This window comes from Euprymna scolopes, chromosome 1, assembly GCF_053919585.1.
Source record: "Euprymna scolopes isolate OS-2025 chromosome 1, ASM5391958v1, whole genome shotgun sequence".
NCBI classification, from domain to species: domain Eukaryota; kingdom Metazoa; phylum Mollusca; class Cephalopoda; order Sepiida; family Sepiolidae; genus Euprymna; species Euprymna scolopes.
In genome coordinates this window covers 134,773,995-134,800,491 of record NC_136482.1, presented here as the reverse complement: position 1 = coordinate 134,800,491, position 26,497 = coordinate 134,773,995, and the positions used below count along the sequence as shown (strand labels likewise).

Sequence of the window (26,497 nt, the reverse complement as noted above, 5' to 3'; positions counted from 1 at the left end):
AGCAGGACAGAGAGGGGAAACTAAGAGAGAAAAAGAAACGAAGAATTTTTTTTTTTTTGTAGCAAATGATAAGGTAAAGCCGTAACAATTACCCACTAGTATGGCATCGAGAGGCCCCACCAGAAGCTACTGCATGGTCCAGATTCCATTCACCAAATGGCAATACAGCAGCCCCAGTACTTTGCACCTGCTGATAGGACAGCCTCCTTAGTGGTTAATCCAAGGTTCGGGTCCCTGACTATCAGGCGGATAACGTCAGCCCAGACAAAACGTTTACCTCCAGCACCCTTACTAGTGACATGGCTACAAGGATAGACATAGAAACAGAAAATTTCGACCAACTCTGCCAACTGTTCGCGCAAAATACTGCCAACCTAGTATTTTCTTGGAACTGTATATCTTCAGATAAAGATAGCCTTTGCTTAGTATCTAGTTGAGAGGGGCAGAAGGAAGGATTAACGTCTTTGTCCATGGCTGCCTGGAAACTCTGTCTGCTCTGCAGTTCTCCAAAGGACTCTGAATGGAGTGTCATAAAAGGTCCAATCGAAATTAATATACCCAGGAATCTGATTGGTCATCAGGAGACTAAACAACTTCGCTAGATCTGCTTTGTACCAGAGGAAAGAAATGTCAATGTTTATGACTGCTTCAGGTTTCCATTAATAACTTTTTTCTTACCCTTTGTTTTACCCCAAACAAGGCATATTGCCACTGCTCCTTGGACATATAGAGCTTTTATTTGAGATCATATCTAATAAAGGACTCTAGGGAGTTGAGCAATGAGATGTCTGTTCACAGTATATTTAAACTTCTCCAGGTTAGTACAGTTAGAAAAGCAGGAAACAGGGAAGGAATTCCAAAGTCTAGCTGTCCAAAGGAAAAAACTAATAAGAGAAGGCTTTTTGGCATCTAGGGACATCAACAGTGAAAGAGTGGAATCTTGCTGCTTGTGGGGTTTGTTGAAAGTATGCATTAAGCTGAGAAGAAAGTTCTTGCAGAATTTTAGATTTTGATTTCAAATAAGTTTTCATATAATACCTTTACTTTATATATCATTTTAAATCGCATTTTTCACTCTAACTAATCATTTAAATTACAATCGTTTTAAAACAATTATGTCTTTTAAAAACGTTGAATATAAGAAGAAAAAAAGGAAAATTCTCACAATTTTCTTATTTCAATTCAAGCTAGGCTGAAAAGCTGCTGCAATATCAATGAAGCATTTGGCCCAGGAATCACTACTAAACTCAAAGCACAATGGTGGTTAAAGAAATTTCATAGTGGCAATGAGAGTCTTGAAAATAATAAACATAGTGTTCAGTCATCAGATGTTGAAAATGATCAATTAAGAGCCTTAGTCGAAGCCAATCCATGCACAACTGTTCAGGAACTTGCTTCTGAATTAGACATAACGTATACAATGATTTCCAACCACTTCAGAGAGATTGAAAAGACAAAAAACTTGATAAATGGGTGCCTCACGAATTGAACGACAACCAAAAGAAATGCTGTTATGAAGTGTTATCTTCCCTTTTTTTACGTAACAAGAACGACCCGTTTCTTGACTGGTTTGTGAATTATGGTGAAAAGTGGGGTCTTTACGACAACTGGCGATGCTCAGCTCAGTAGTTAGATGCTGACGAAGTTCCACAACACTTCTGGAAGCCAGAGTTGCACCAAAAGAGTGTCATGCTGACTGTTTGGTGGTCTGCGACTGGTCTCATCCATTACAGTTTTTTGAATGCAGGTGAAACTATCATGGCAAGTACTATCAACAAATGGATGAGACGCATCAGAAACTTCAACAAAAACCAGCATTAGTCAACAGAAAAGGCCTAATTCTCCTTCATGACAACTTGAATGAATTGGGCTTCAAAACTACCTCTTCAGACCTCTCACCTATTGATTACTACTTTTTCTAGGATCTCGACAACTTTCTGCATGAGAAATGAAATGCTTCAAAAACCTAAGTGATATCAAAAACACTTTCAGCATCTTCATCGTCACCAGAATGTAAGATTTTTATGTTACTGACATTTTTTTGCATTGGCAAAAGTGTGTTGATTCTGATGGGGCTTATTTTGATAAATAAATTTTTGTTTCAGCTAAGATATGTTCAGCTGAATTTAAAAGTTAAAAAATGCAAGAACTTTCTTGTCAACCTGATACATTAAGGGAGCATGAATGTTATGAGTTTATCAGAGCATATTCTATTTAAGTACTTGTAAAACAGGTACAACGATGGGGCAGAGGTTGTAGTTTGGCCAATGGTGCAGGACTTACTAGATTTAAGATGCGTTAGGACACTGACTAACAGTGAGGGACTAATGGTTGGTGCACCAGCTCAGATGTGGCAATAATACTTCATGCATGGGCAAATTTTAACCTGGCAAAAATATAGGATACTCTCTGGTGTGAGTAATTTTCTAACACAGTAGTGAAAGAGCCCATGTTTTTTGCAGCAGCTTTGGCAATGTCATCAATGTATTTGTTCCAATTAATGTTATCTGTGAATGTTAGGCCAAAGAGTTCTCACAAAGAAATCTGTTCATACAAAAACAAGAACAAATAATGTTGATAAATAATGTATAACTTTTTACCTGAATCAGGAGGCTTATTTATAAACATAGTATGCATAGCCATGATATTTTGACCAATAATACTTTCAACATAATTGACAATCTGAAAGATATAATAAATGAACAAAATATATTTGCATTTTTTAATATATACAAAATTATTCATATATTAAATGAACAAAATATATTTACATTTTTAAATATATACAAAATTATTCATGAATTAAATAAACAAAATATATTTGCATTTTTTAATATATACAAAATTATTCATGAATTAAATGAACAAAATATATTTGCATTTTTTAATATATACAAAATTATTCATGAATTAAATGAACAAAATATATTTGCATTTTTTAATATATACAAAATTATTAATATAGTAAATGAACAAAATATATTTGCATTTTTTAATATATACAAAATTATTACTATGATAAATGAACAAAATATATTTGCATTTTTAAATATATACAAAATTATTTATATAATAAATGAACAAAATATATTTACATTTTTTAATATATACAAAATTATTCATGAATTAAATGAATAAGGTATATTTGCATTTTTTAATATATACAAAATTATTCATGAATTAAATGAACAAAATATATTTGCATTTTTAAATATATACAAAATTATTAATATAGTAAATGAACAAAATATATTTGCATTTTTAAATATATACAAAATTATTACTATGATAAATGAACAAAATATATTTGCATTTTTTAATATATACAAAATTATTTATATAATAAATGAACAAAATATATTTACATTTTTTAATATATACAAAATTATTCATGAATTAAATGAATAAGGTATATTTGCATTTTTTAATATATACAAAATTATTCATGAATTAAATAAGATATATTTGCATTTTTTAATATATACAAAATTATTAATATATTAAATGAAGAAAATATATTTGCATTTTTTAATATATACAAAATTATTAATATAGTAAATGAACAAAATATATTTGCATTTTTTAATATATACAAAATTATTACTATGATAAATGAACAAAATATATTTGCATTTTTAAATATATACAAAATTATTTATATAATAAATGAACAAAATATATTTACATTTTTTAATATATACAAAATTATTCATGAATTAAATGAATAAGATATATTTGCATTTTTTAATATATACAAAATTATTCATGAATTAAATAAGATATATTTGCATTTTTTAATATATACAAAATTATTCATTAATTAAATGAATAAGGTATATTTGCATTTTTTAATATATACAAAATTATTCATGAATTAAATGAACAAAATATATTTGCCTTTTTTAATATATACAAAATTATTCATGAATTAAATGAATAAGGTATATTTGCATTTTTTAATATATACAAAATTATTCATGAATTAAATAAGATATATTTGCATTTTTTAATATATACAAAATTATTCATATATTAAATGAAGAAAATATATTTGCATTTTTTAATATATAAAAAATTATTCATATATTAAATGAAGAAAATATATTTTCATTTTTTAATATATACAAAATTATTCATATATTAAATGAAGAAAATATATTTGCATTTTTTAATATATACAAAATTATTCATGAATTAAATAAGATATATTTGCATTTTTTAATATATACAAAATTATTCATATATTAAATGAAGAAAATATATTTGCATTTTTTAATATATACAAAATTATTACTATGATAAATGAACAAAATATATTTGCATTTTTAAATATATACAAAATTATTTATATAATAAATGAACTAAATATATTTACATTTTTTAATATATACAAAATTATTCATATATTAAATGAATAAGGTATATTTGCATTTTTTAATATATACAAAATTATTCATATATTAAATGAATAAGGTATATTTGCATTTTTTAATATATACAAAATTATTCATGAATTAAATGAATAAGGTATATTTGCATTTTTTAATATATACAAAATTATTTATATAATAAATGAACAAAATATATTTACATTTTTTAATATATACAAAATTATTCATGAATTAAATGAATAAGGTATATTTGCATTTTTTAATATATACAAAATTATTCATGAATTAAATGAATAAGATATATTTGCATTTTTTAATATATACAAAATTATTCATGAATTAAATGAATAAGGTATATTTGCATTTTTTACTATATACAAAATTATTCATGAATTAAATAAGATATATTTGCATTTTTTAATATATACAAAATTATTCATATATTAAATGAAGAAAATATATTTGCATTTTTTAATATATACAAAATTATTCATGAATTAAATGAATAAGGTATATTTGCATTTTTTAATATATACAAAATTATTTATATAATAAATGAACAAAATATATTTACATTTTTTAATATATACAAAATTATTCATGAATTAAATGAATAAGGTATATTTGCATTTTTTAATATATACAAAATTATTCATGAATTAAATGAATAAGATATATTTGCATTTTTTAATATATACAAAATTATTCATGAATTAAATGAATAAGGTATATTTGCATTTTTTAATATATACAAAATTATTCATGAATTAAATAAGATATATTTGCATTTTTTAATATATACAAAATTATTCATATATTAAATGAACAAAATATATTTGCATTTTTTAATATATACAAAATTATTAATATAGTAAATGAACAAAATATATTTGCATTTATTAATATATACAAAATTATTCATGAATTAAATGAATAAGGTATATTTGCATTTTTTAATATATACAAAATTATTCATGAATTAAATAAGATATATATGCATTTTTTAATATATACAAAATTATTCATATATTAAATGAAGAAAATATATTTGCATTTTTTAATATATACAAAATTATTCATGAATTAAATGAACAAAATATATTTGCATTTTTTAATATATACAAAATTATTAATATAGTAAATGAACAAAATATATTTGCATTTTTTAATATATACAAAATTATTACTATGATAAATGAACAAAATATATTTGCATTTTTAAATATATACAAAATTATTTATATAATAAATGAACAAAATATATTTACATTTTTTAATATATACAAAATTATTCATGAATTAAATGAATAAGGTATATTTGCATTTTTTAATATATACAAAATTATTCATGAATTAAATAAGATATATTTGCATTTTTTAATATATACAAAATTATTCATATATTAAATGAAGAAAATATATTTGCATTTTTTAATATATACAAAATTATTCATGAATTAAATGAACAAAATATATTTGCATTTTTTAATATATACAAAATTATTAATATAGTAAATGAACAAAATATATTTGCATTCATGAATTAAATGAATAAGGTATATTTGCATTTTTTAATATATACAAAATTATTCATGAATTAAATGAATAAGATATATTTGCATTTTTTAATATATACAAAATTATTAATGAATTAAATGAAGAAAATATATTTGCATTTTTAAATATATACAAAATTATTCATATATTAAATGAAGAAAATATATTTGCATTTTTTAATATATACAAAATTATTACTATGATAAATGAACAAAATATATTTACATTTTTAAATATATACAAAATTATTTATATAATAAATGAACAAAATATATTTACATTTTTTAATATATACAAAATTATTCATATATTAAATGAATAAGGTATATTTGCATTTTTTAATATATACAAAATTATTCATGAATTAAATAAGATATATTTGCATTTTTTAATATATACAAAATTATTTATATAATAAATGAACAAAATATATTTACATTTTTTAATATATACAAAATTATTCATGAATTAAATGAATAAGGTATATTTGCATTTTTTACTATATACAAAATTATTCATGAATTAAATGAATAAGATATATTTGCATTTTTTAATATATACAAAATTATTCATGAATTAAATGAATAAGGTATATTTGCATTTTTTACTATATACAAAATTATTCATGAATTAAATAAGATATATTTGCATTTTTTAATATATACAAAATTATTCATATATTAAATGAAGAAAATATATTTGCATTTTTTAATATATACAAAATTATTCATGAATTAAATGAATAAGGTATATTTGCATTTTTTAATATATACAAAATTATTTATATAATAAATGAACAAAATATATTTACATTTTTTAATATATACAAAATTATTCATGAATTAAATGAATAAGGTATATTTGCATTTTTTAATATATACAAAATTATTCATGAATTAAATGAATAAGATATATTTGCATTTTTTAATATATACAAAATTATTCATGAATTAAATGAATAAGGTATATTTGCATTTTTTAATATATACAAAATTATTCATGAATTAAATAAGATATATTTGCATTTTTTAATATATACAAAATTATTCATATATTAAATGAAGAAAATATATTTGCATTTTTTAATATATACAAAATTATTCATGAATTAAATGAACAAAATATATTTGCATTTTTTAATATATACAAAATTATTAATATAGTAAATGAACAAAATATATTTGCATTTTTTAATATATACAAAATTATTACTATGATAAATGAACAAAATATATTTGCATTTTTTAATATATACAAAATTATTTATATAATAAATGAACAAAATATATTTACATTTTTTAATATATACAAAATTATTCATGAATTAAATGAATAAGGTATATTTGCATTTTTTAATATATACAAAATTATTCATGAATTAAATAAGATATATTTGCATTTTTTAATATATACAAAATTATTCATATATTAAATGAAGAAAATATATTTGCATTTTTTAATATATACAAAATTATTCATGAATTAAATGAACAAAATATATTTGCATTTTTTAATATATACAAAATTATTAATATAGTAAATGAACAAAATATATTTGCATTCATGAATTAAATGAATAAGGTATATTTGCATTTTTTAATATATACAAAATTATTCATGAATTAAATGAATAAGATATATTTGCATTTTTTAATATATACAAAATTATTCATATATTAAATGAACAAAATATATTTACATTTTTAAATATATACAAAATTATTCATGAATTAAATGAACAAAATATATTTGCATTTTTTAATATATACAAAATTATTAATGAATTAAATGAAGAAAATATATTTGCATTTTTAAATATACACAAAATTATTTGTATAATAAATGAACAAAATATATTTGCATTTTTTAATATATACAAAATTATTCATATAATAAATGAACAAAGATGGAGATTGAGTTTCTCAGAAATTGTCTGGAGTAGGTAAATCACAATCTTATTTTTGTTTCTGAATTTTTGTGATGAGGATTGAAAATTTAGATTATTTGGATTAGTTGGAGTACTGTTCTCATCTTGAGTATTATTTTCACAACATTTTGGTTGATGTAAACTCTGACCTTCATCAGGTGTATTTCGTCAAATTCAGTAATCTCCTAGAAATTTCAAACAATTTTTGTTCATCCTTTCAACAAAGCTACATTAAAATCCGAGTGTTTCCAGTCTAACAAAGCCTAATGCTGATAAAATATGGGATTGCTCTATCAAGGTTATCTTTCAAAGGGTGTACTGCATCTGTAATCGTGTAAAATCGTGTATTCAAGTATACAATGATTAAATGGTTGAAACTCCATACGCATATTGCAAAACAATATCAGTAAATTTTGTAAATTCCATAACAAATTATAAAATGAAACATATTAACTAATCAACATGTTTAAGCTATTAATAAAATAGAACTTCTTTAACAAAATATAGATTAACTAAAGTGTGACGAATGTGAGACAATTCCTTCACATAATATGTATTACCTGTGGCAAAGTACAGTATTCAAAAAGTATTTCATCTGACTGAAAACCTTGAATTTTAGAAACCGCTTTCTTTCCTGGAATGTACTCGGACCTTTCTATGGCAACGTCATACATAATATCCATTTCTTGGGTTTCTACTTCTCCGATGCACACCTCACGAAATCTCTCTCTAAATAATTAAAAAACAAAAAGAAAGAAAAATTCACATTTTTTTATACACATAATTATAAGTTAGACATTTATTAATATTATACATGACACAAGGCTGAATTAATAAAAATTTGTTTCCAACATTTTTTTTTTGTCTGTATATTTTAAACTAGCACAACCCATTCCTTAGTGTTGCCTGATGTAAAAGAGTGTTAAGAAAAATATTATTGAATGATTTCTTAGGTAGTTATTTATTAATCATTATTAATCAGATCACGTAATTTTCAAAAAGTAAATGATAGTTATCAACAATGTTGTTTTGCTGAAAACAAATGAAAATTTGATTATATGCTACAGAAAAGTATGTATTTCTGAAAGAAATTAATGAAAAGTGTTTAGATAAATGTAAATCTTATGATAATCTGATATAGTGTAACCCCTTACAGGGCCGGCTCAGATGCACAGGCGTCAAAGAATCCAACTGGTGCTGGTCCCTGTGGTATCACCTTTGTTTCCGTCTAGTGGTCGAATTTGTTGTCCCGTCGCCGTGGTTCACTTGTTTCCAACCTTGATTTGGCTTCCAAACTGTCAACAGGGCCGGTCTGAAAAACAAACTGCTCTCAACAATGGCGTTTTCAAAACAAAGAAAAAAGAAGTCAAGGATTAACTGGCTTTTCTTAACATAAAATAATTATTGCTTTCAACTTTACAAATAGCATATACACAACTGCTTTAGTCACTTATACAGTTAGGGGAGACGCGTGGCAGAGTGTGTCATCCAGATGTCTTCACTTTAGTTGTAACTCCGCCCCTCTCAATAAATTCTCAAATGGATGTCCACCAATCAGCAGCCGTTTTTTTTTTTTTTGGGGGGGGGGGGTCTAGTAACGTCCCGCTCCCCAAGGGTGGGAAGGGAGGTTCAAGCATTTCCCACTGAACTCTGAACACAGCAGAAGAAAAAAAAGAAATAAAAAAACGACCTTTAAAATTGATGAGAAAAGGGTTTTCAGGTTTTAATGAGCCTCCTCCTTTTCTCTTGTCAGCAACCCCCAAACTAAATTATCAGTCAACAGAGGCAATAATTGTCCAAGCTCCAGGAATCATGATTTCATAGTTTACTAACACCTGTCAATTTCTTTACAATTCAATTTCATGAGATCCATCCTATCTCACAATAAACATTTTCTCTCCCAATTTTCATTGGCCAGTCATCATAGGGGTTCTCTTCCCATGGGGGTTTGTCACGGTCAATTATTACTTAACAGGCCACTTGACCCATTTCAATGGTGGTCTTCAACAACAGATAATTATAATTTAGGTCAAAGCAAAAAATATCCATGCCCCATTGATCAGTGAATTTTATGGCTTTGCTATCAGTTGTCACATTCTGCTGTCTTCAAATGGTCATCAAGCAGCATTCAGGGTTAATTTCCCCAAAACTAACCACTTAACAGAAGATTACCTTCTCTTCCTTGGAGGTCCGTTAATTAACACAAGTACCAAGCTTTCCCTGCTTGGGAATTATTTTTATGACTGCCATTTAAAACCTTTCAATCCATTTTTTTTTTTTGGGGGGGGATCAATTCGATTATCTGTTAACACATTTCTCTCTCTCGATCATCATCACCATCAAATTCAACAGGCTGTCTCTTAATCCACCAGCAAGGTCCTCCTAGCATTTCTCGGTGTCCCATCTGGTTAAAATAGTAGTAGAAGTTGTTTTTTGAGAATGTATTCTGGAATGGTGGATCTGAAGTAGATATAAATATGAAGTGACACAAGTTAAATGTATTCATGTAAGCAAATGTGTTTCCATAAACACATTGGCTTTGTTGTTTGTATAAAGCTCTTTGGTATACAATATTTGATGTTGTACCTTCTGGTGCTAATATATGTAGCTATTGTAGGAAGCCTTTGATGAACATCCTACATAAAACTGCCCATGGCTAGAGCAAGGTAAAGCTAAGTTGAGACCAACCACTGCCAAGGAATGTTCTTGGAACTTTTTTATTTCATGGCCAAATAATTTAGTTGGAAACTGAAACCTTTTCAATTGAATTGGGGATGCGCATAGTTTTCAGCTATATCTGGGTAAACTTTGTTACTAAGTTCTGTGAGTGATGAAGCAATAGATCCAATACCTATAATAATAACAATCTTGCTATGTTTATTTGTTGGAATCTTAGAATCACAAACTTTTAGAAGTATGGAAGTAAAACTTTTAGAAGTATGGAAGAAACTCACCAGCTTTTGAATCATTATGAAGATGGATTTTGTTTTGAAGAAACCGCCTAATAAAATGCCCCCCCCCCACCGCCAACAAAACAAAAATTGTTGGTGCTTATACAGAAAAGGTATCTTATTTTGTCCATTCATCTAACAATTAAATAAATATAATTGTAAAGTAGTTCTAGACAGAAATGTTAATGTATTCTGGAAAGACTTGTGAGAAACTACTTGCTCCATCCACCCCTAAGAAAAGGAAGAAACTTTCAAATACTGAAAAACTGAATGTATTTAATTTTATTGGTCCTGAGTATTTACAAATCATTTACAAATTATAAATCATAAATGAGCAATCTAATAGATTTGAAAGTGTAATATTTTGACCCCCCCCCCTCCCCCCAAAAAATATAACACTTTCCAATTCTGTAGTTCAATTCCTGATATTATTAAATCACAGTTTAGAATTAGTTTAAAATGAACATGCATGTGTATTTTTCTCAATCTGAAATTATTGGGAAAAGCGAACAACCAAACACAATGGAAAGTGTAATTGTATAAACTCTTCCCCCCCAACAAATAGAATAATTTCAAATTATCATAGAATTAGTTTAGTTCCTGATTTGATTATGGCAGTAATAAATTATGTAATTACAAATTGTAATGTATTGCTGAAAGTGAAAATTGAACTATAAAAGTGTCGGTACTTTCATCTAACAATTAAATAAACATGATTGCAAAGTAGTTACAGAAATACTAATATATTCTGGAAAGACGTGTAAGAAACTACCTGCCCACTTTTTCTTTAAAAAAAAAAAAACAGGGATGAAAAAAATTTCAAACGATTAAAAAGTGAATGTTATTGCTAATGAATACAAAAATTACTTACATTTCTGAAATTATTGTGAAAACTGAGCAACCTAACAGATTTGAAAGTGTACTTTTTATACCCTTCTCCCCCCCCCCCAAAAAAAAACAAAATAGAACAATTTCAAATTATGATTGAAATGGTTTGGTTCCTGATATTATTAAAATTAGTTTATACAAATTGTAATGTATTGTTGAAACTGAAAATCAAATCATGACAAATGGTCCAGTAATGAATATTTTTCTCCTCACTCCAAAGAAATACTTTCAGTAAGTATACAGAGAAGGTAATGTGCTTAAATAATAACAGACAAATTTAGAAACCTATTCTGTACTTTCACCAAACAACTAATAAACAAAAATCATGGAAAATGCTGTAATTTAATATTCCTCCACCCTAACAAAAAATATAAAATTATGAAAAACTGAATGCATATAATTTTCTCTACAATAAATTTCGTATTTATATAATTTACCAAAGCCAAAATCATAGAGGAACTTGAACTATAAATGAAAGAATTGTAAAACATTCACAATAAGGAGTTTCAGATCGCTTGGGAGAGATTTTGGTGAAGAATAACATGCACCAGATTTTTTTTTTTTTTTATATAGTGCGCTTATAAAATCTCTCTCTCTCTCTCTATATATATATATATATATATATATATATATATATATATATATATATATATATATAAAAGCGAAAATGTATGTATGTATGTATGTATAAACAAAAATTAACAAACTTGGTATCATATTAAAGCCCCACCCTTTGGATGAAAAACATCGAAAAATTAGCCCAAAAGGACCATCAGAAGTGGGTCAGCTGATCGATTTTCTGCAGGGGGGGGGCAAAAAAATGTGACATTTTAATGATATTTATATGTAATTTATTAAACGCTGAGTCATGTCACGTGACCCTGACGTAAGCAAGCTGTAATGGCGATAGGTTTATGAAAACATTGAATAGAGACTTTTATTATCGGTAAAAAAGACACATCATACATATCAAAATACAAAAATTTCACGTTAGGAGAACGTTACCAAAGTTTTAGTACGTTAAAAATAATTAGATACGATAGTTAAACGAAAAATAACAAGCAAAAAATGTGAAGTAAAAAAAAAAAATAGGCTTACAAAAAATAGTAACCATCGATGTTTTTACTAAAAAAAAAACCAAAAACAAAGCGAGACGCCATTTTCCTTTTTAGTAACACTCTTCAGGATAAGGAAGACGAAGTGTATGTGAGAGAGAGAGAGAGAGACACGCAAACAGAGAGAGAGAGAGAGAGAGAGAGTGAAAGAGAGAGAGAGAGATGTCTAGATAGGAAACGATATTCGTTTTACTGCGTTTTAAAATGTAAATAAACAAATATATGAGTGATTGTATTTGATCACATCCCAGGCCTAGGAACAGATACTACATTTTGATCTTAGTCAAAAAGAGCAAGTAAAAAAACATGCGTATTATATATTTTTTGTATATTAGTTTGAATTCTAAGAACAGATACTACACTTTGATCTTAGCCAAAAGACCAAGTAACCGTCTTATACAGCTTAATTTTCTCCCGAGTATTATCTCCTATTAAAAACGATGCATAATTTATATTTACTTAGTGGGGGTGGGGGGGGGATGAAACCGCTTTAATTCTAAGGTCAGATACTACACTTTGATCTTAGCCAAAAGACCAAGTAAAAAAAAATGCGTATTATATATTTTTGAGGAAGGTGAGAGGCATATTATGAGTTAGTGGGAGGAGGAGGCGAAAGATGAAACCGCTTTATTTCTAAGAACAGATACTACACTTTGATCATAGCCAAAAAAACAAGTAACCGTCTTATACAGCTTAATTTTTTGCCGAGCATTATCTCCTATTAAAAAAGATGCATAATTTATATTTAGATGTGATATTCCAAAAATCACAGAAGGTCATCCTTATTTTCGATTGACGTTTGTTTCTCTCCTTATTTTCTTAGTGGGGGAGAAGGATGAAACCGCTTTAATTCTAAGAATAGATACTACACTTTGAGATATTAAATCTTTTATTCATGTTAAAAATACAGTCAAAATCAACGATGAACAAAAAACTTAGGCACATGGACAACTCAAAAGGGGGGATTGTGTGGGTCGTTGGTCATCCTTGTCACTCCAGAACTAAACAAAATCAAAAGTTTCTCCCAGCTAGTATCTTCTTTCACCATAATACCGCATTCACCCTTTCATATTGGGGGACGTCCTACTTAACTCCCAGTTTTTAAAACATTTTTTATTGACGTGTAAAAACAAAAAAGATAACAATAAAATGGTACAATAATTCATTTGTGTCGAGGGCGGGGAAAGAAAAAGCAAAAGGTGATTAGTAGGACACTCCCAACCCCGTTGATAGACTGCCCATTCCACTAGGTTTGTAAAAGGAACCTCGCTTCTGCTGGTCAGTCTCTAGGTGGGGATGCCCTCTAGATGGGTGTAAATGGAAAAAAGAAAATTTTGTGGGTAAGGGATGGGGGTTAGTGTGCATTTCTTTCTCTCCAAGATGGGTAAAATTTAGAGGAAGGGGTTAAAACAAAAATTGCAGGTAAGAGGGGATGGGGATCTTGGAGGCTTCCTAATCGGGGAGGGATGGAACACACACTCAGCTAGCTGAGAGGCTACTTGTTTAATTTTACTTTACAGAACTGCGCGTTCCACACCTAGGCTGGGAACACGTATTCAAATTTGGCTCCTCTTCGTACACACAGACTTGCCACATATATCCATCTTCTGTCAAATGCCGCGCGATGCAGCCTTCTTCTATCACATCTGATCTTCACCCGTAGTTGGTGTTTAAAGAAAGCGATCAGATCTTGATCAGAAAAAGATAACACCCCCCGGCAAATGCGACGTCCAAATCACCATTCTGGCCACGGCCAGGATCGTAACGTAGACCATTTGTCTTTCCCGGTCCCACGGCGGCCTCACGTTGTCCACAACATTGGATACAGTAATTGGGCGAGGATGCTCAGGATCGATGTCACTCCGCTGACATACGACCAGTACTGGCGGAGTTCGCTGCAATCGAAGAAAGAGTGATCAGTAGTTTCTACGGCCATTGTCCCACAACGGGGACAATGAGGCAACTCCAAAAACCCGGAACTGCATTGTATGTTGTTGAGTGGAAGTGCATTTCGGGCCAATCGCCAGGTCAGAGAGAACTCCGAATTGTTCAGATGACTCGAACCTGGCGCCCAGCTCCACGTGGAGCGGATTTCACTCTGCTGCCAACCCAAACGCGCGCATAGCGGGTCGTCGGCAGCCCCCTTCACTAGATCCCTGTGGAGTTCCCTACGGGTAGCAGTCACAAGGTCACTGGATACTACACTTTGATCTTAGCCAAAAGACCAAGTAAAAAATAAAATGCGTATTATATATTTCTGAGGAAGGTGAGAGGCATATTATGAGTTAGTGGGAGGAGGGGGCGAAAGATGAAACCGCTTTATTTCTAAGAACAGATACTACACTTTGAGGTATTTATTTGCTCCCCCACTGGGCAAATTAGGCACAAGGCCGATTTTTAATGTGAGGAGTGAAGGAGAAATGGGGACCAACTGCCCCGGGAGTAGGGGAGCTGGATAGTGACAATTGGTATGAAGGGTAGCCCCTACATTGACCAAGGTCTTATATGTGGGGTTTCCTCCACATATGGTCTTTGCTTGCAGTATCTGCCGGAACAGATGGTCGACTTCCGGGAGCAGCTGACGACACTAATTCAGAGGGAGTTAGTGGGGGCGGTTACCGGGAGTAGATGGTGGGTTAACCATAAGGCTACCATTAGGCGCTTTTGTGTCCAATACAGCCAACGCCTCACGTTAACTAGGGCTCGGACCAAAAGGCAACTAGATGATAGATTGACCCGGGCGGTGGCAGGGGGGGATTCCCTAGAACTAGCTCTAGTTAAGGGGGACCTCAATCGCTTGGCTAGCGAGCGATATGAAGGTCAAGTAGTTAGGGCTAGGTTAGAAAGAGTCTCCAACTAAGCCGTGAACGTTGACGCTGTTGAGCGTAGGGCCGCCCTAAGACGCGGCTCGGATGGGTACATTCGGGAGGTGAAAAACCTGGAAGGGCGTTCTCTCGTGTCGGCGCGGGAGATCTGCAATGGGTTTCGGCAACATTTGGAGGAGCGCTTCATCAAACTACCCAGACTCCGCGGCCAGGAGTTTGGCAGCTATTTAGCTGGCTCGCCCTGCCTTACTGCGGCCCGAGCGGCTAGTTGCGAGGGGATGGTTACGGAGTGTGAGGTCATTACTGCGTTTAAGCAGGTTGGCCGCAACAAATCTCCGGGGCTCGATGGTTTGCCCTACGAACTGTTCTTGAGGCTGTCGCCCATGTTTGTGCCCCTTCTGACGGCCGTGTTTAACCACTGGTTTGCCCAGGACTCGATCCCGAGGCAGGTAACCAAAGGAGTGGTCACGCTTCTGAAGAAGGGGAACCAACATGGAGGGGGGAATCTAGACGATTATAGCCCCATTACTCTGCTTAACGCAGATTTCAAGATTTTGTCCCGCGTTATTGCAAACCGACTGCAGGTTGTTATCAATGACTTGATCGAACCGGATCAGAACTAGGCTGTGAAGGGTCGATCGATTCAGAACAATCTGCACTTGATTCGCACGATCTTAGAGGGGTTAGAAGACGACACGGAAGCCGCGCTGATCAATTTAGATCAGTCCAAGGCGTTCGACAGGGTGGACCATGGGTTCCTGAGGGCTGTTGTGGAAACCGCCGGCTTTGGTCCGGACTTCCGCAAGTGGATCTCCGCCCTGTATCATGATCAGGCGGTGGTGGTGCAAGTAAATGGTAGGTTGTCGGAGTCCTTTGGGGTCTCCTGGTTGGTGCGGCAGGGTTACCCGCTGTCGCCTCTGCTTTATGTCCTGGCGTTGGAGCCCTTCCTTCGCAAATTAAGGGACGAGGTGGCGAGACCAGTCCTACGTGGCATAGCTCTGCCTGGTGGCAAATTTGCCAGGGTGTCCGCGTACACCGATGACGTCACCGTGTTTGTTGCACGCCGTATCGATATCAAAGCGGTGATAGAGGCGATCGCTGAATATGAAGTTGTTACAGGGGCCGTGATCAATTGTAGCAAGTCCGTTGGCCTGCGGTTGGGCGCCTGGACCGGGGTAAACTCGCTTCCAGGTGCGTTCGGCTGGACTGATGGCCCGGTAAAGATCCTCGGAGTGTGGTTCGGGCCGGACCTCCAGCTGAACAAGAATTGGTCGGAAGTACAGACTAAGGTCGAGTCGTCAGTAGGGACTTGGATTCGGAGGAGATTGTCCTTGAAGGGTCGTGCGGAGGCATGTGCTACGTACGTGTTTCCGCTGATCCTTTACCGTTTATCTGTTCTTCCCCTGCCTGCGGACCGCTGTAAGGCTTTAGAGCGCCTCCTGTTCAAACTTCTTTGGATGGGAGGAAAGCCGTTTGTCCGTAGACAGGTCTGTACACAGAAGCTTAGCGAGGGAGGCTTAGGGATGCCTGATCTGCAAAGTCACAAGCACGCAGAAAGATTGGCGTTCCTGAGTCAGACACTGATGGAGGAAACGCACTGGGTACCAGTCGTGGAACAGGCTTTTCCACGGCTCATGCTCGACCCTGCCGCTGAAGGTCGCAGAAGACCGGCGGGGGAAAGGTGTTTCCTGACCGAATGCCGAGCCGCCCTTAGGGCATTACCGGGGTCCAGTGACCTTGCACGGCCTAGGTGGAGGCTATATGAGGAATTAGTGGTGGGGACTGCAAAAGACCCGCTGGTGGAGCGGCTACATCTGTCGAGGGGGGAAGTTCTCTCGCTGTGGAGTTGGGCGCCTGCCAGTAGCCATATTAATAACTTTGAATTTTCACTTACGTGGAAGCTAGTCCGGGATGCGCTGCCACTCTTCGGCAAACTAGCCAGGGATGATCGGGATAGTGAATATTATTATCCCCCGTGCCCACGCTGCAATGATGATGAGGAGGAGATGAGAGAACACGCATTCTTTCTTTGCAGCGGGGTGCGGAGTCTCTGGGAGTATGTCGAAGGGGTAACGGCTCGCATCGACCCCGAGCGGTCGGTGCCACTTGATTTAGCGTATGTTGTCGATAATGTGGACCCACCGTTTGACAGGGAGAAACGGTTGGTGTTTCTAGCAATCCTAGCGGTGGCTAGGTTAGTGACATGGGTTTCACGTCTGGACATTGTCCATGAGGAGCGATCTGTTTCTGATCACGATCTGGTTGTTCGTTTTAAGCATCAACTTAAAACGAAAATCAGATGCGATTGGAAAAGATTGCACCGCATGGACTTTGATAGGAGATGGGTGCACAACACTAGTTTGTGCATCCGACGAGGCGCTAGTTTTCAGTTCGTGTTTCCACCCTAGCGGTATTGGTCCTAGGGTGCTGAGGTTTCTTTTTCTCGGAACCCAGCCCTTAAGACATTGTAATATAAGGTTTACCTTATAAGATGGGTAGTTTTTAGGCTAGGTAGGCGTGTAACCACCAAGAGTGGATAGCTTGTGCTTTTTTGTAGGGCCTAGACTGAGGTAGTATGCGTGTTGATCCTGTTCCCATAGCTCTTTATTTTTGTTAGATTGGCACTAGGAGAGCTTCCAAAGATGCCCAAAAGTCCACTTGTTTTATTTTGTCCCAGGCCTATTATTGCCCATCACGTATTTTATCTTGGAAGACGCCATCCATCCCTGTTGTCCCCAACCCTAATTTATTTTTCATACAATTCCTTAGGTCCTCCACTCCCTTCTAGGGAACGACCTGCTTGCTTTCACCTCTTTCCCCCCGGGGGAAGTGGACCGGAAGACAGTGGGCGTTTCACACGACAGACCAGCGATTAGGTAGGGAGGGTCCCCTTACTAACCCGCCCCCATAGGCATTTTTGTTCATTTGTTTTATTTTTCTTTCTTTTTGGGTGTATTCTAGTTTGCCCCCCTCCCCATCATCTCACCCCCATTATATATAAAAGAAAAAAAAAAAAAAATGCCTTAGTTTGTAAATATGTTTTTCCTTTGTTTTACTTGTAAATATGTTATGTTTTTCTTATTCTTTTCCTTTTCATAGCGTGAATGTCACCCGCCATCCCGTAAGCTGGGGAGCTGTTATTTTAAGTAGGTCCTGGTAAGAATGTTAGGCGGAATAGTGCATGATAGAAACTCTAGTGTAGATTTTACAATAAAGTACTTGCTATCCTACGCAAGTCTAGCTAAGGACTAGAAAGACCCCTATTTTTCCCCACTTCCCCTTACTGGCCTTAGTGCCTAAGCGCTTTCAGACCCCAAATAAGGTCTTGGCAGTAGATAATGCCAAGGCCGGGGACGAAAGGCTAAATATCCACAGGCTGAAAGCCACTTGCCCGCGCGCCCTCCGGGGCCCGGGTGACAAGATCAAAGTGTAGTATCTGTTCCGGCAGATACTGCAAGCTATGACTAGCTAGGACTAGCTATGACTAGCAAAGACCAGATGTGGGGGCAACCCCACATGCTTGACCTTTAACCAGCTCCCATTTCCCTCCTCTCGGGAGCTAGTCCCCATTTTCCCTTTCCCCTCCCTGGACTCCTCACAATAAAAATTGGCCTTGTGCCTAATTTGCTCGGTGGGGGAGCAAATAAATACAACAGGCCGAAAGCCAGTTGTTTGTTCAATGTCGACTTCATCATATCAGACTGTATCTTTTATTTCGCTCCTCCTAATAAACAGGGAGCAGGTTTTTAAAAATAAACAAACCCATTTACACATGAAAAAATTGAAATAGCTTGAAATATTTCAATATTGGTATGCATAGAAAGAGCTTGATGAGCTAAGAAAGAATCTTTTTAAATTTTTTAAATCTGATTAAAATTAAGGAAGTTATGGCTATTTTTGTGCCTCACACGTTTGGATATTTTTTCCTCTTTAAGACCATATGCGTTTCGTCACATTTTTTACACTACTTTTTCAGTAAAAATGTCATATCTTTGTTAAAACACAAGACTAAGAAATGAAATTTACCATATAAGTGTATTTTTGTACAAGGAATCAGAATATGCAACTGAAAATCTCCCAAAGTTTATGGTTTCCAAATAATCTGCAGTAAATGTGCATAAATATGCAGCAATTCCTTAAAAATGCCATGTATCCATAAACAGAAAAGAAGTTGCAGAACTCAAAGTTGAATTGTAATGTGCTTTATGTACAAAAAACTTAAATCTAAACATAAGACCATTTAAAAATGAATATATTGCAATATTTCTTTGGTATTATTGTAGATTAACACCTTCTGTTTAACCCAACTCAACTCCTTCTGACCACCCCTCCAAAATGTGATTCTACCTTTTTAGGAAATTATGTATAAAATGCCATGAAAAACTTTAATGAAAGATAAACAAATTATTTTAGAATTGAATGTAAAATAATTTCCTATTACAGGTCATTCTAGCATTTTAGGGCAGTTAACTGTTTTTTTTTTCTATGGGAAAATATGCATGCTTTTTTTTTTTTTTTTTAAGATGATTATGTGTAGTTTTAAGAGGGTTTCTATGCAATGAGAATATGGGGAGGGTTGCCATTCGGACTTTGAATTAATTGTAGGGCTAAGGAAAATTATGTGTGAACATACTGAAAACTTGACAGAGACAAAGCTAACAAAAACAATATTAGAGGGGGGAGCGGTTAGTTTCACAAAAATTTAATGTAAAATAATTCATCATTTCCTGGCCGTTCTAGCATTTTAGGACAGTTAACCAATTTATTTTTATGTGTATTTTTCTTTAAGGAAGGATCTATTTTTTGTTTGTTTGTTTTAGATGCTTGTATGTGGCTTACAGAGGTATTTTGTTGGGGGGGGGGGCTTGCCACTCGAACTTAGTGTTATTGTTAGGGTTAAAGAGTGTTTTAGGAGGAGACTTGCCACACATAATTTGTATTAGAGGTGAAGTTAAGAGAGCTTTTTTTCAAAAAGAGCGTTCAAAAATTTGTTGATTTCTATTTTCGAGGTTGAAGGTGTTAATTCCATAGGCCGTTTATACTACGCTGGAGCAGGTTGTAAAAATATCTTTCGCTTAATAAGTAGAAAAAAAATAACGAAATAAAAAGCTTCCTAATTGTAGTTTGATGTGTTTTCTAACTGCTTTTAAAATTTCAAGAATATTGATATAGATTTTGAGGGTTTGTATTACTATGCACATAGATTCGAAAAAGTTGTAAAAAAAAATATATAACAAATAAATGTTATCAAAAGCAAGTTACTTTTCTACCTAACTGGATAATTTTTTAGTGTTTTTATTTAATGTAACATGTTTATTCAGCTTGAAAACAGTGTTTACCGATGTTTTGGAAAATTTAAAATGGCGCCCGACTCTCTTGAAACGGTAAGTTTGGGGAAAAGAGTTAAAAATAAAAAAGTAGACAAAATACTGCTAGAAACTCGCTCAATATATGTTACCGTGACATAGGCTGACATATATTCGGTGAGTTTTTAACAGTATTTTGTATAGTTTTTTTTATTTTTAACTCCTTTTCTCAAACTTACCGTGTCAAAGAGAGTCGGGCCGGGCGCCATTTTTAATTTTCCACGGTAAACACTGTATTTTTTTCGAGCTGAATAAACATGTTACATTGAATAAAAACACAAAAATATATCCAGTTTGGTAGAAAAGTAACTTATCTTGCCTTTGATAACATTTATTTGTTATATATTTGTTTTTTGACAACTTTTTCGAATCTATGTATAAACGAGATTTTGATACTTATTTTGATTTTGAAAAAAAAAACATTTGTGGCTGTTCGCAGTAAAACATTGTTTTAATTCGCTGTTCAAAACTAATTTAAAGAATAAAAGTGCATGCAAGCTATATATCTACAAAAGTTTTTGTTTTTTTAACCATGTTTTTAAATTTGACGAGATTTGTGAGAAATTGCAACAGATTTATAATGCCGAATTGGTTAGGATTGTTGTTATTATATATTCTGAAAACCGAATAGTTCTAAACTAATGTTATTCTGATAACAAAATAGCTCTAATTAAATATAAGAACATTTATATTCATATTTTCATGTTTTTCTTAATTCGTTCTTGAATAAAAATTAAAGAACGCGTGTTTGTTTACAACTGTGCTATCGCTGATTCTACAGGCTGGAGCTGCTGCTGCTGCTTAAACTTCATTTGACCAAATTCGATAAATATAAACAATTTTTTTTTTCGGGTAGGTCCTTTTAAATTATCAATTACCGCGGTCCTACTCAACATAAAACAATACTTTTAATTGATAAAGATAGTAAAAAGATTGATTTACTTACTACTGGGTGTCCGAAGAATTTTTTTTTCAAAATGTTCAATACTCGTCATATTAAAGTCTTATTTTTAACACGACAAAAAAAGAAATGGTCAAAAATATTTCGGACACTTGACAGTATTAAGATTAACACCTCTTCTAATTGGTTCCCAAATTTCATGACGAAATTCTTCATACAATCACGGTACGGACCTTTAGAAAACAGGGGGGGTCATTACAAAACCTTACCGAAAACGCCATTTTATGACGTTCACATCTTTATCACTTTATTTGCTTAAAACTCTTAAAATATATAATGTACATTCATATTTATTAATTCATTTGAAAGTATATTCATTTCCGAACAAAACAGTAGTAATTTGAAGACTTGAAGTGCTTTGGTTTAAAAAATATGGCTATTTTAGTAGAACTACCTTGAAATCTGTGATTATCCAAAGCGTTTTTTCGTCCGTGTGTATTACTACTCATTCAAAACTGTCCTGCACAAAATCGTCACTGCTGAATACCTATCACCAATCAAAAACGCGCACCTGTTTGTTTTTTTAACACTTTACTATTTTCCAACTGCACGTCGTCAAGGCTTCGGGTTTTTTTTCACATACCCCGAAAAACACCCGGGCAACGCCGGGTACCCCTCGCTAGTTAATAATAAAAGAAAGTAATGTAAAAAGTCATGAAAAAAATAAAAAATAAATATATACTCAAAGAGAAGGGTGTTTTCATGTGACATTATCAGAAGAACCCATTTTGTACGTTTACCTAATAATAAAATAAACAGAAGACACCATATCGTGGAAACTGTTGTAACTATCCCCAGACAAATAGAAATAATTAAAAAAAAAAAAAGAAAAGAAAACCTTCAAACGATGAAAAAGTATTAAAAAAACCCAATAAATTTGCAACTGTAGAGAAGCGTGTTTTCACATAAGAGTGTAAGCAACAGAATAGGTAGCGTGTGCAGTGGCAGTGCATGTGTTTGGAAGCGTATGAATGAAACCTTCGCTTATGCGTAGATTATGCGTCTGAGTAAGGATTATGTTTATAAGCTATTATAAGACTACTGTGAAAGTGAATGAAAGGAAGGCAATTTAATATGACTATATGGCAAAACACAGTTTGTTTTCATGCTAGTCGTACTGGAAGCTAGCCATAGTGGTAAAAGTTTAGGTGTTCGTTTTTGGCCAATCTGCTATTCTTGAAAGGGAGCACATGCAATCGTAATATTATAGTGGAATGACAGGTTCGTGTTAAACTGTTATTCCAATAAACAATTCAGAATAAAGGGGCAATTAGTAATCGAAACTGTAATTAGAATGTATTATATATAAAATAGCAAAATGTAGAAAGGTAAATATTAAACCAGCTGCTTATGAAAAAGTAACTGAAAAAATAAAATGAAGTGGTGAGTTTGGGTTATGGAGGAGGAGTAATTTGCATTAGAGTGAAAACCTTAGCTACTCTCTCAATGGGGTTACAGATATAAGAGTTTGTCCAACAAGAAAAAATTAATAATTGTGAAGTAAGGACAAAATGTATATATTCTGGGTTAGGAACACACTTGTAAGTGGAGAACATAAAAGTTGTACATAATCGTATACTGTTGAAAAGATACATCAATGTGTTATATAAGGGTGCTGGCGGTAAACGTTTCATCTGGGCTGACGTTATCCGCCTAATAGTCAGGGACTCGAACCTTGGATTAACCACTAAGGAGGCTGTCCTATCAGCAGGTGCAAAGTATTGGGGCTGCTGTATTGCCATCTGGTGAATGGATTCTGGACCATGTAGAAGTTTCTGATGGGGTCTTTCGGTGCCATACTAGTGGGTAATTTACCTTATGTGCATCAAAAAAAAAAAAAAAAATTTTCCTGTATTTTTCTCTATTGCTTTTCCTCTCTGTCCTGCTCCAACCAAATCTGTCGACGTGTTCCACAAATCCCAAATCCTCAACATGAAATATCTCCAAAAAAAACAAAAAAAACAAAACGAATAAACCCCTAGAACCCCATCCTCAAACATAGACCCCTACTATCATGTCTCCTTTTCCAACATCAGGGGTCTACGTTCCAACCTTCTAGAGGTTGAAACACAATTACAGGAGATGAAACCGGACATATTCTCCCTAAGAGAAACTGGCATAGGGCCAACCACTTCCCGAGAAGAGTTCATAATTAAAGGATACTCTAACAACATCTAAACCTGACCCCCCAAGATCGCCATGGGCATGGAATATGTGCCTACATTAAAGATGGCTTTCCGTGTGGCAGGGATATCTCCAGTGAAGACCCTAATTTACCTTATATGTGCTTCCGGATTGCACTTGCATTTATATTTGCCTTCTATCGCCCCCACAACATCCTTCGGCTAACATCCACATTTGCGGTGACTTCAATGTCCACAATTTGGAATGGCTGACCCACTCGAACAAGACAGATGATGAGGGGAGGTTCTGTCATGATTTCGCCTATGACCTCACTCAGATTGTTCATGAACCCACCTGTATGCCAGATATTTCCGGTCAGTACACTAGCCTTCTAGATCTTTTTTTCACAACTTCCCCTGAGCTATGTTCATGTTCCGTTTTGTCTCCTCTAGGATCTTTTGACCACTCCGTTGTATTAGTTAAGATAAAAACGAAATGCAATAAGTCTTCAGACGTACCTCTCCACCGTACTGTATATCAATACGCTACAGCTGATTGGGATAGCTTCCGTACATTTATATCTGATCTACCTCTGCATTCCATGTTTAAAAAGGATGTGTCTTCCATAGTATTAGACCTGACTGAATTGTAGGCATAGACCGATTCATACCATCCAAAAAATTCCAACAAAAACTTAAGAGCCAGCCATGGTTCTCTCCAGAATGTGCTGCTGCCATTGTGCACAGAAATCACTTTTTCCATAGCTACCGATGTAATAGATGTACTGAGACTAAAGCTGCTTTCAGGACTGCCAGCAACCACTGTAAAAGAGTAATAAAACATGCAAGAGAGCTATATGCTCAGTCCGTTAAATCTAAAGTAGCTGAGCAGCGGCTTGGTTCCCACCAGTTTTGGCAAATAGCAAACAGGATCCTGAACTGACGCATGCGTTCTATCCCAACCATCATCAATGGACCTGAGGTCATCTCGTCAGCATCAGACAAGGCCAAACTCTTTGCCAAGAACTTTGCAGCTAATTCAACCCTATGCGACAAAGGCCATCAACTCCCCATATTTCCTTCCATAACAGACAATAAATTATGCAACATACAAATATCTGTGTTTGAGGTCACCAAGTTAATCAAAAACCTTGATTCCAGTAAAGCCACTGGCCTTGACGACATTCCAATTATAGTGTTGAAAAAGCTTCAATCAGAACTTGTCCTCATACTTACAAAACTGTTTAAGCGCTTCCCACCCCCCTGCAAACCTTTTCAGTATGCTCTGTATTTAAGAATTCAGGTGCTAAGTCGTCTCCCTCTCAGTACAGACCAATAAGTCTCCTGTGTGTCATGAGTAATTGCTGGAATCCATATTATATAGAGAAGTAGTCAACCACCTCAGCAGAAATAACCTTCATAGTGACATGCAATATGGTTTACATTCTGCCAGATCTACAGCAGATGTGCTAACGGTTATATCTCATAGGACTAGTGAATCTCTTGACAAAGGTTTCCTTTTTAGGGCAATTGCTCTTGACATATCAAAGGCCTTTGATAAGGTATGGAATAAGGGCCTACTTCACAAGATTTCCAGCTATGGTATAACTGGAAATGTTTTCTCAATCATTAAATCATTTCTCTCTGATAGGCTCATAAGAGTAGTGGTTGATGGGCAGAAATCAGAGGCCCTCAGTATTAATGCTGGAATCCCCCAGGGGTCCATCCTGGGCCCAACTCTCTTCCTGATCTACATCAATGATCTCCCAAAACACATACTTAAATCATTCGTTGACATCTATGCTCATCATATCAAAGGCCGTAAATGACAAAGTTCTCTCTAATTCTCTTTCCTCCGATCTTTAGCGTGTGGTACAGTGGGGGAAGAGATGGCTGGTTACTTTTAATGCATCTAAAACCAAGCTCCTATCTTTACATCATCAATGCTCTGACCCCCATCTGGCATCAAAGGGAAGATCCATGTTTTGATAAACTTCTGGGCTTGACATTTACTCATGACCTAAAATGGAACACGTACATCAAGTCAATTGCCAAGGTCGCTGGAAAAATAGTAGGATCCTTCTACCGCTCCAGAAGCTGCTGATGCAATTCTTTATCTATATAAAAGCCAAGTACGTCAAAGGATGGAGTACTGTTGCCACATCTGGGCAGGAGCTGCTAAAAACAGCCTATCCTGCCTTGACAGAGTACAAAATAGATTTTGTGGCTTAGTAGGGGATGCCCTTTTCTTTTATGACCGCCCCCTTAAATAAGACACTTTATCAAATCTCCAATACTAATGATTACTACAATACTATCCCACTGATTACTATACATGCAAGAACCCTTTTCCCCGAGTGGCTTCCGGGTCTTGATAAGTGGTGACTACCTTG

General features: G+C 33.5%; 1 protein-coding gene across 6 annotated transcripts in view; it reads right to left on the bottom strand.

Annotated features, from left to right (window-relative positions):
• The window catches only part of LOC145271308 (phytanoyl-CoA dioxygenase, peroxisomal-like), a 475,348-nt gene that overhangs the window by 207,767 nt on the left and 241,084 nt on the right, over nt 1-26,497 (bottom strand). For 3 of the 6 annotated variants that reach the window (XM_080126931.1, XM_080126985.1, XM_080126883.1), the window contains exons 3-4: nt 8,436-8,604; nt 2,601-2,682 (exon numbers count right to left, since the gene is read on the bottom strand). In XM_080126931.1, coding sequence (XP_079983057.1) covers nt 2,601-2,682; nt 8,436-8,604 — 251 coding nt within the window. Of the gene's footprint in view, nt 1-2,600; nt 2,683-8,435; nt 8,605-12,812; nt 12,890-21,966; nt 22,461-26,497 lie in introns of those variants that run through there. The other 3 variants (XM_080127001.1, XM_080127008.1, XM_080126995.1) reach the window with 3 other exon arrangements.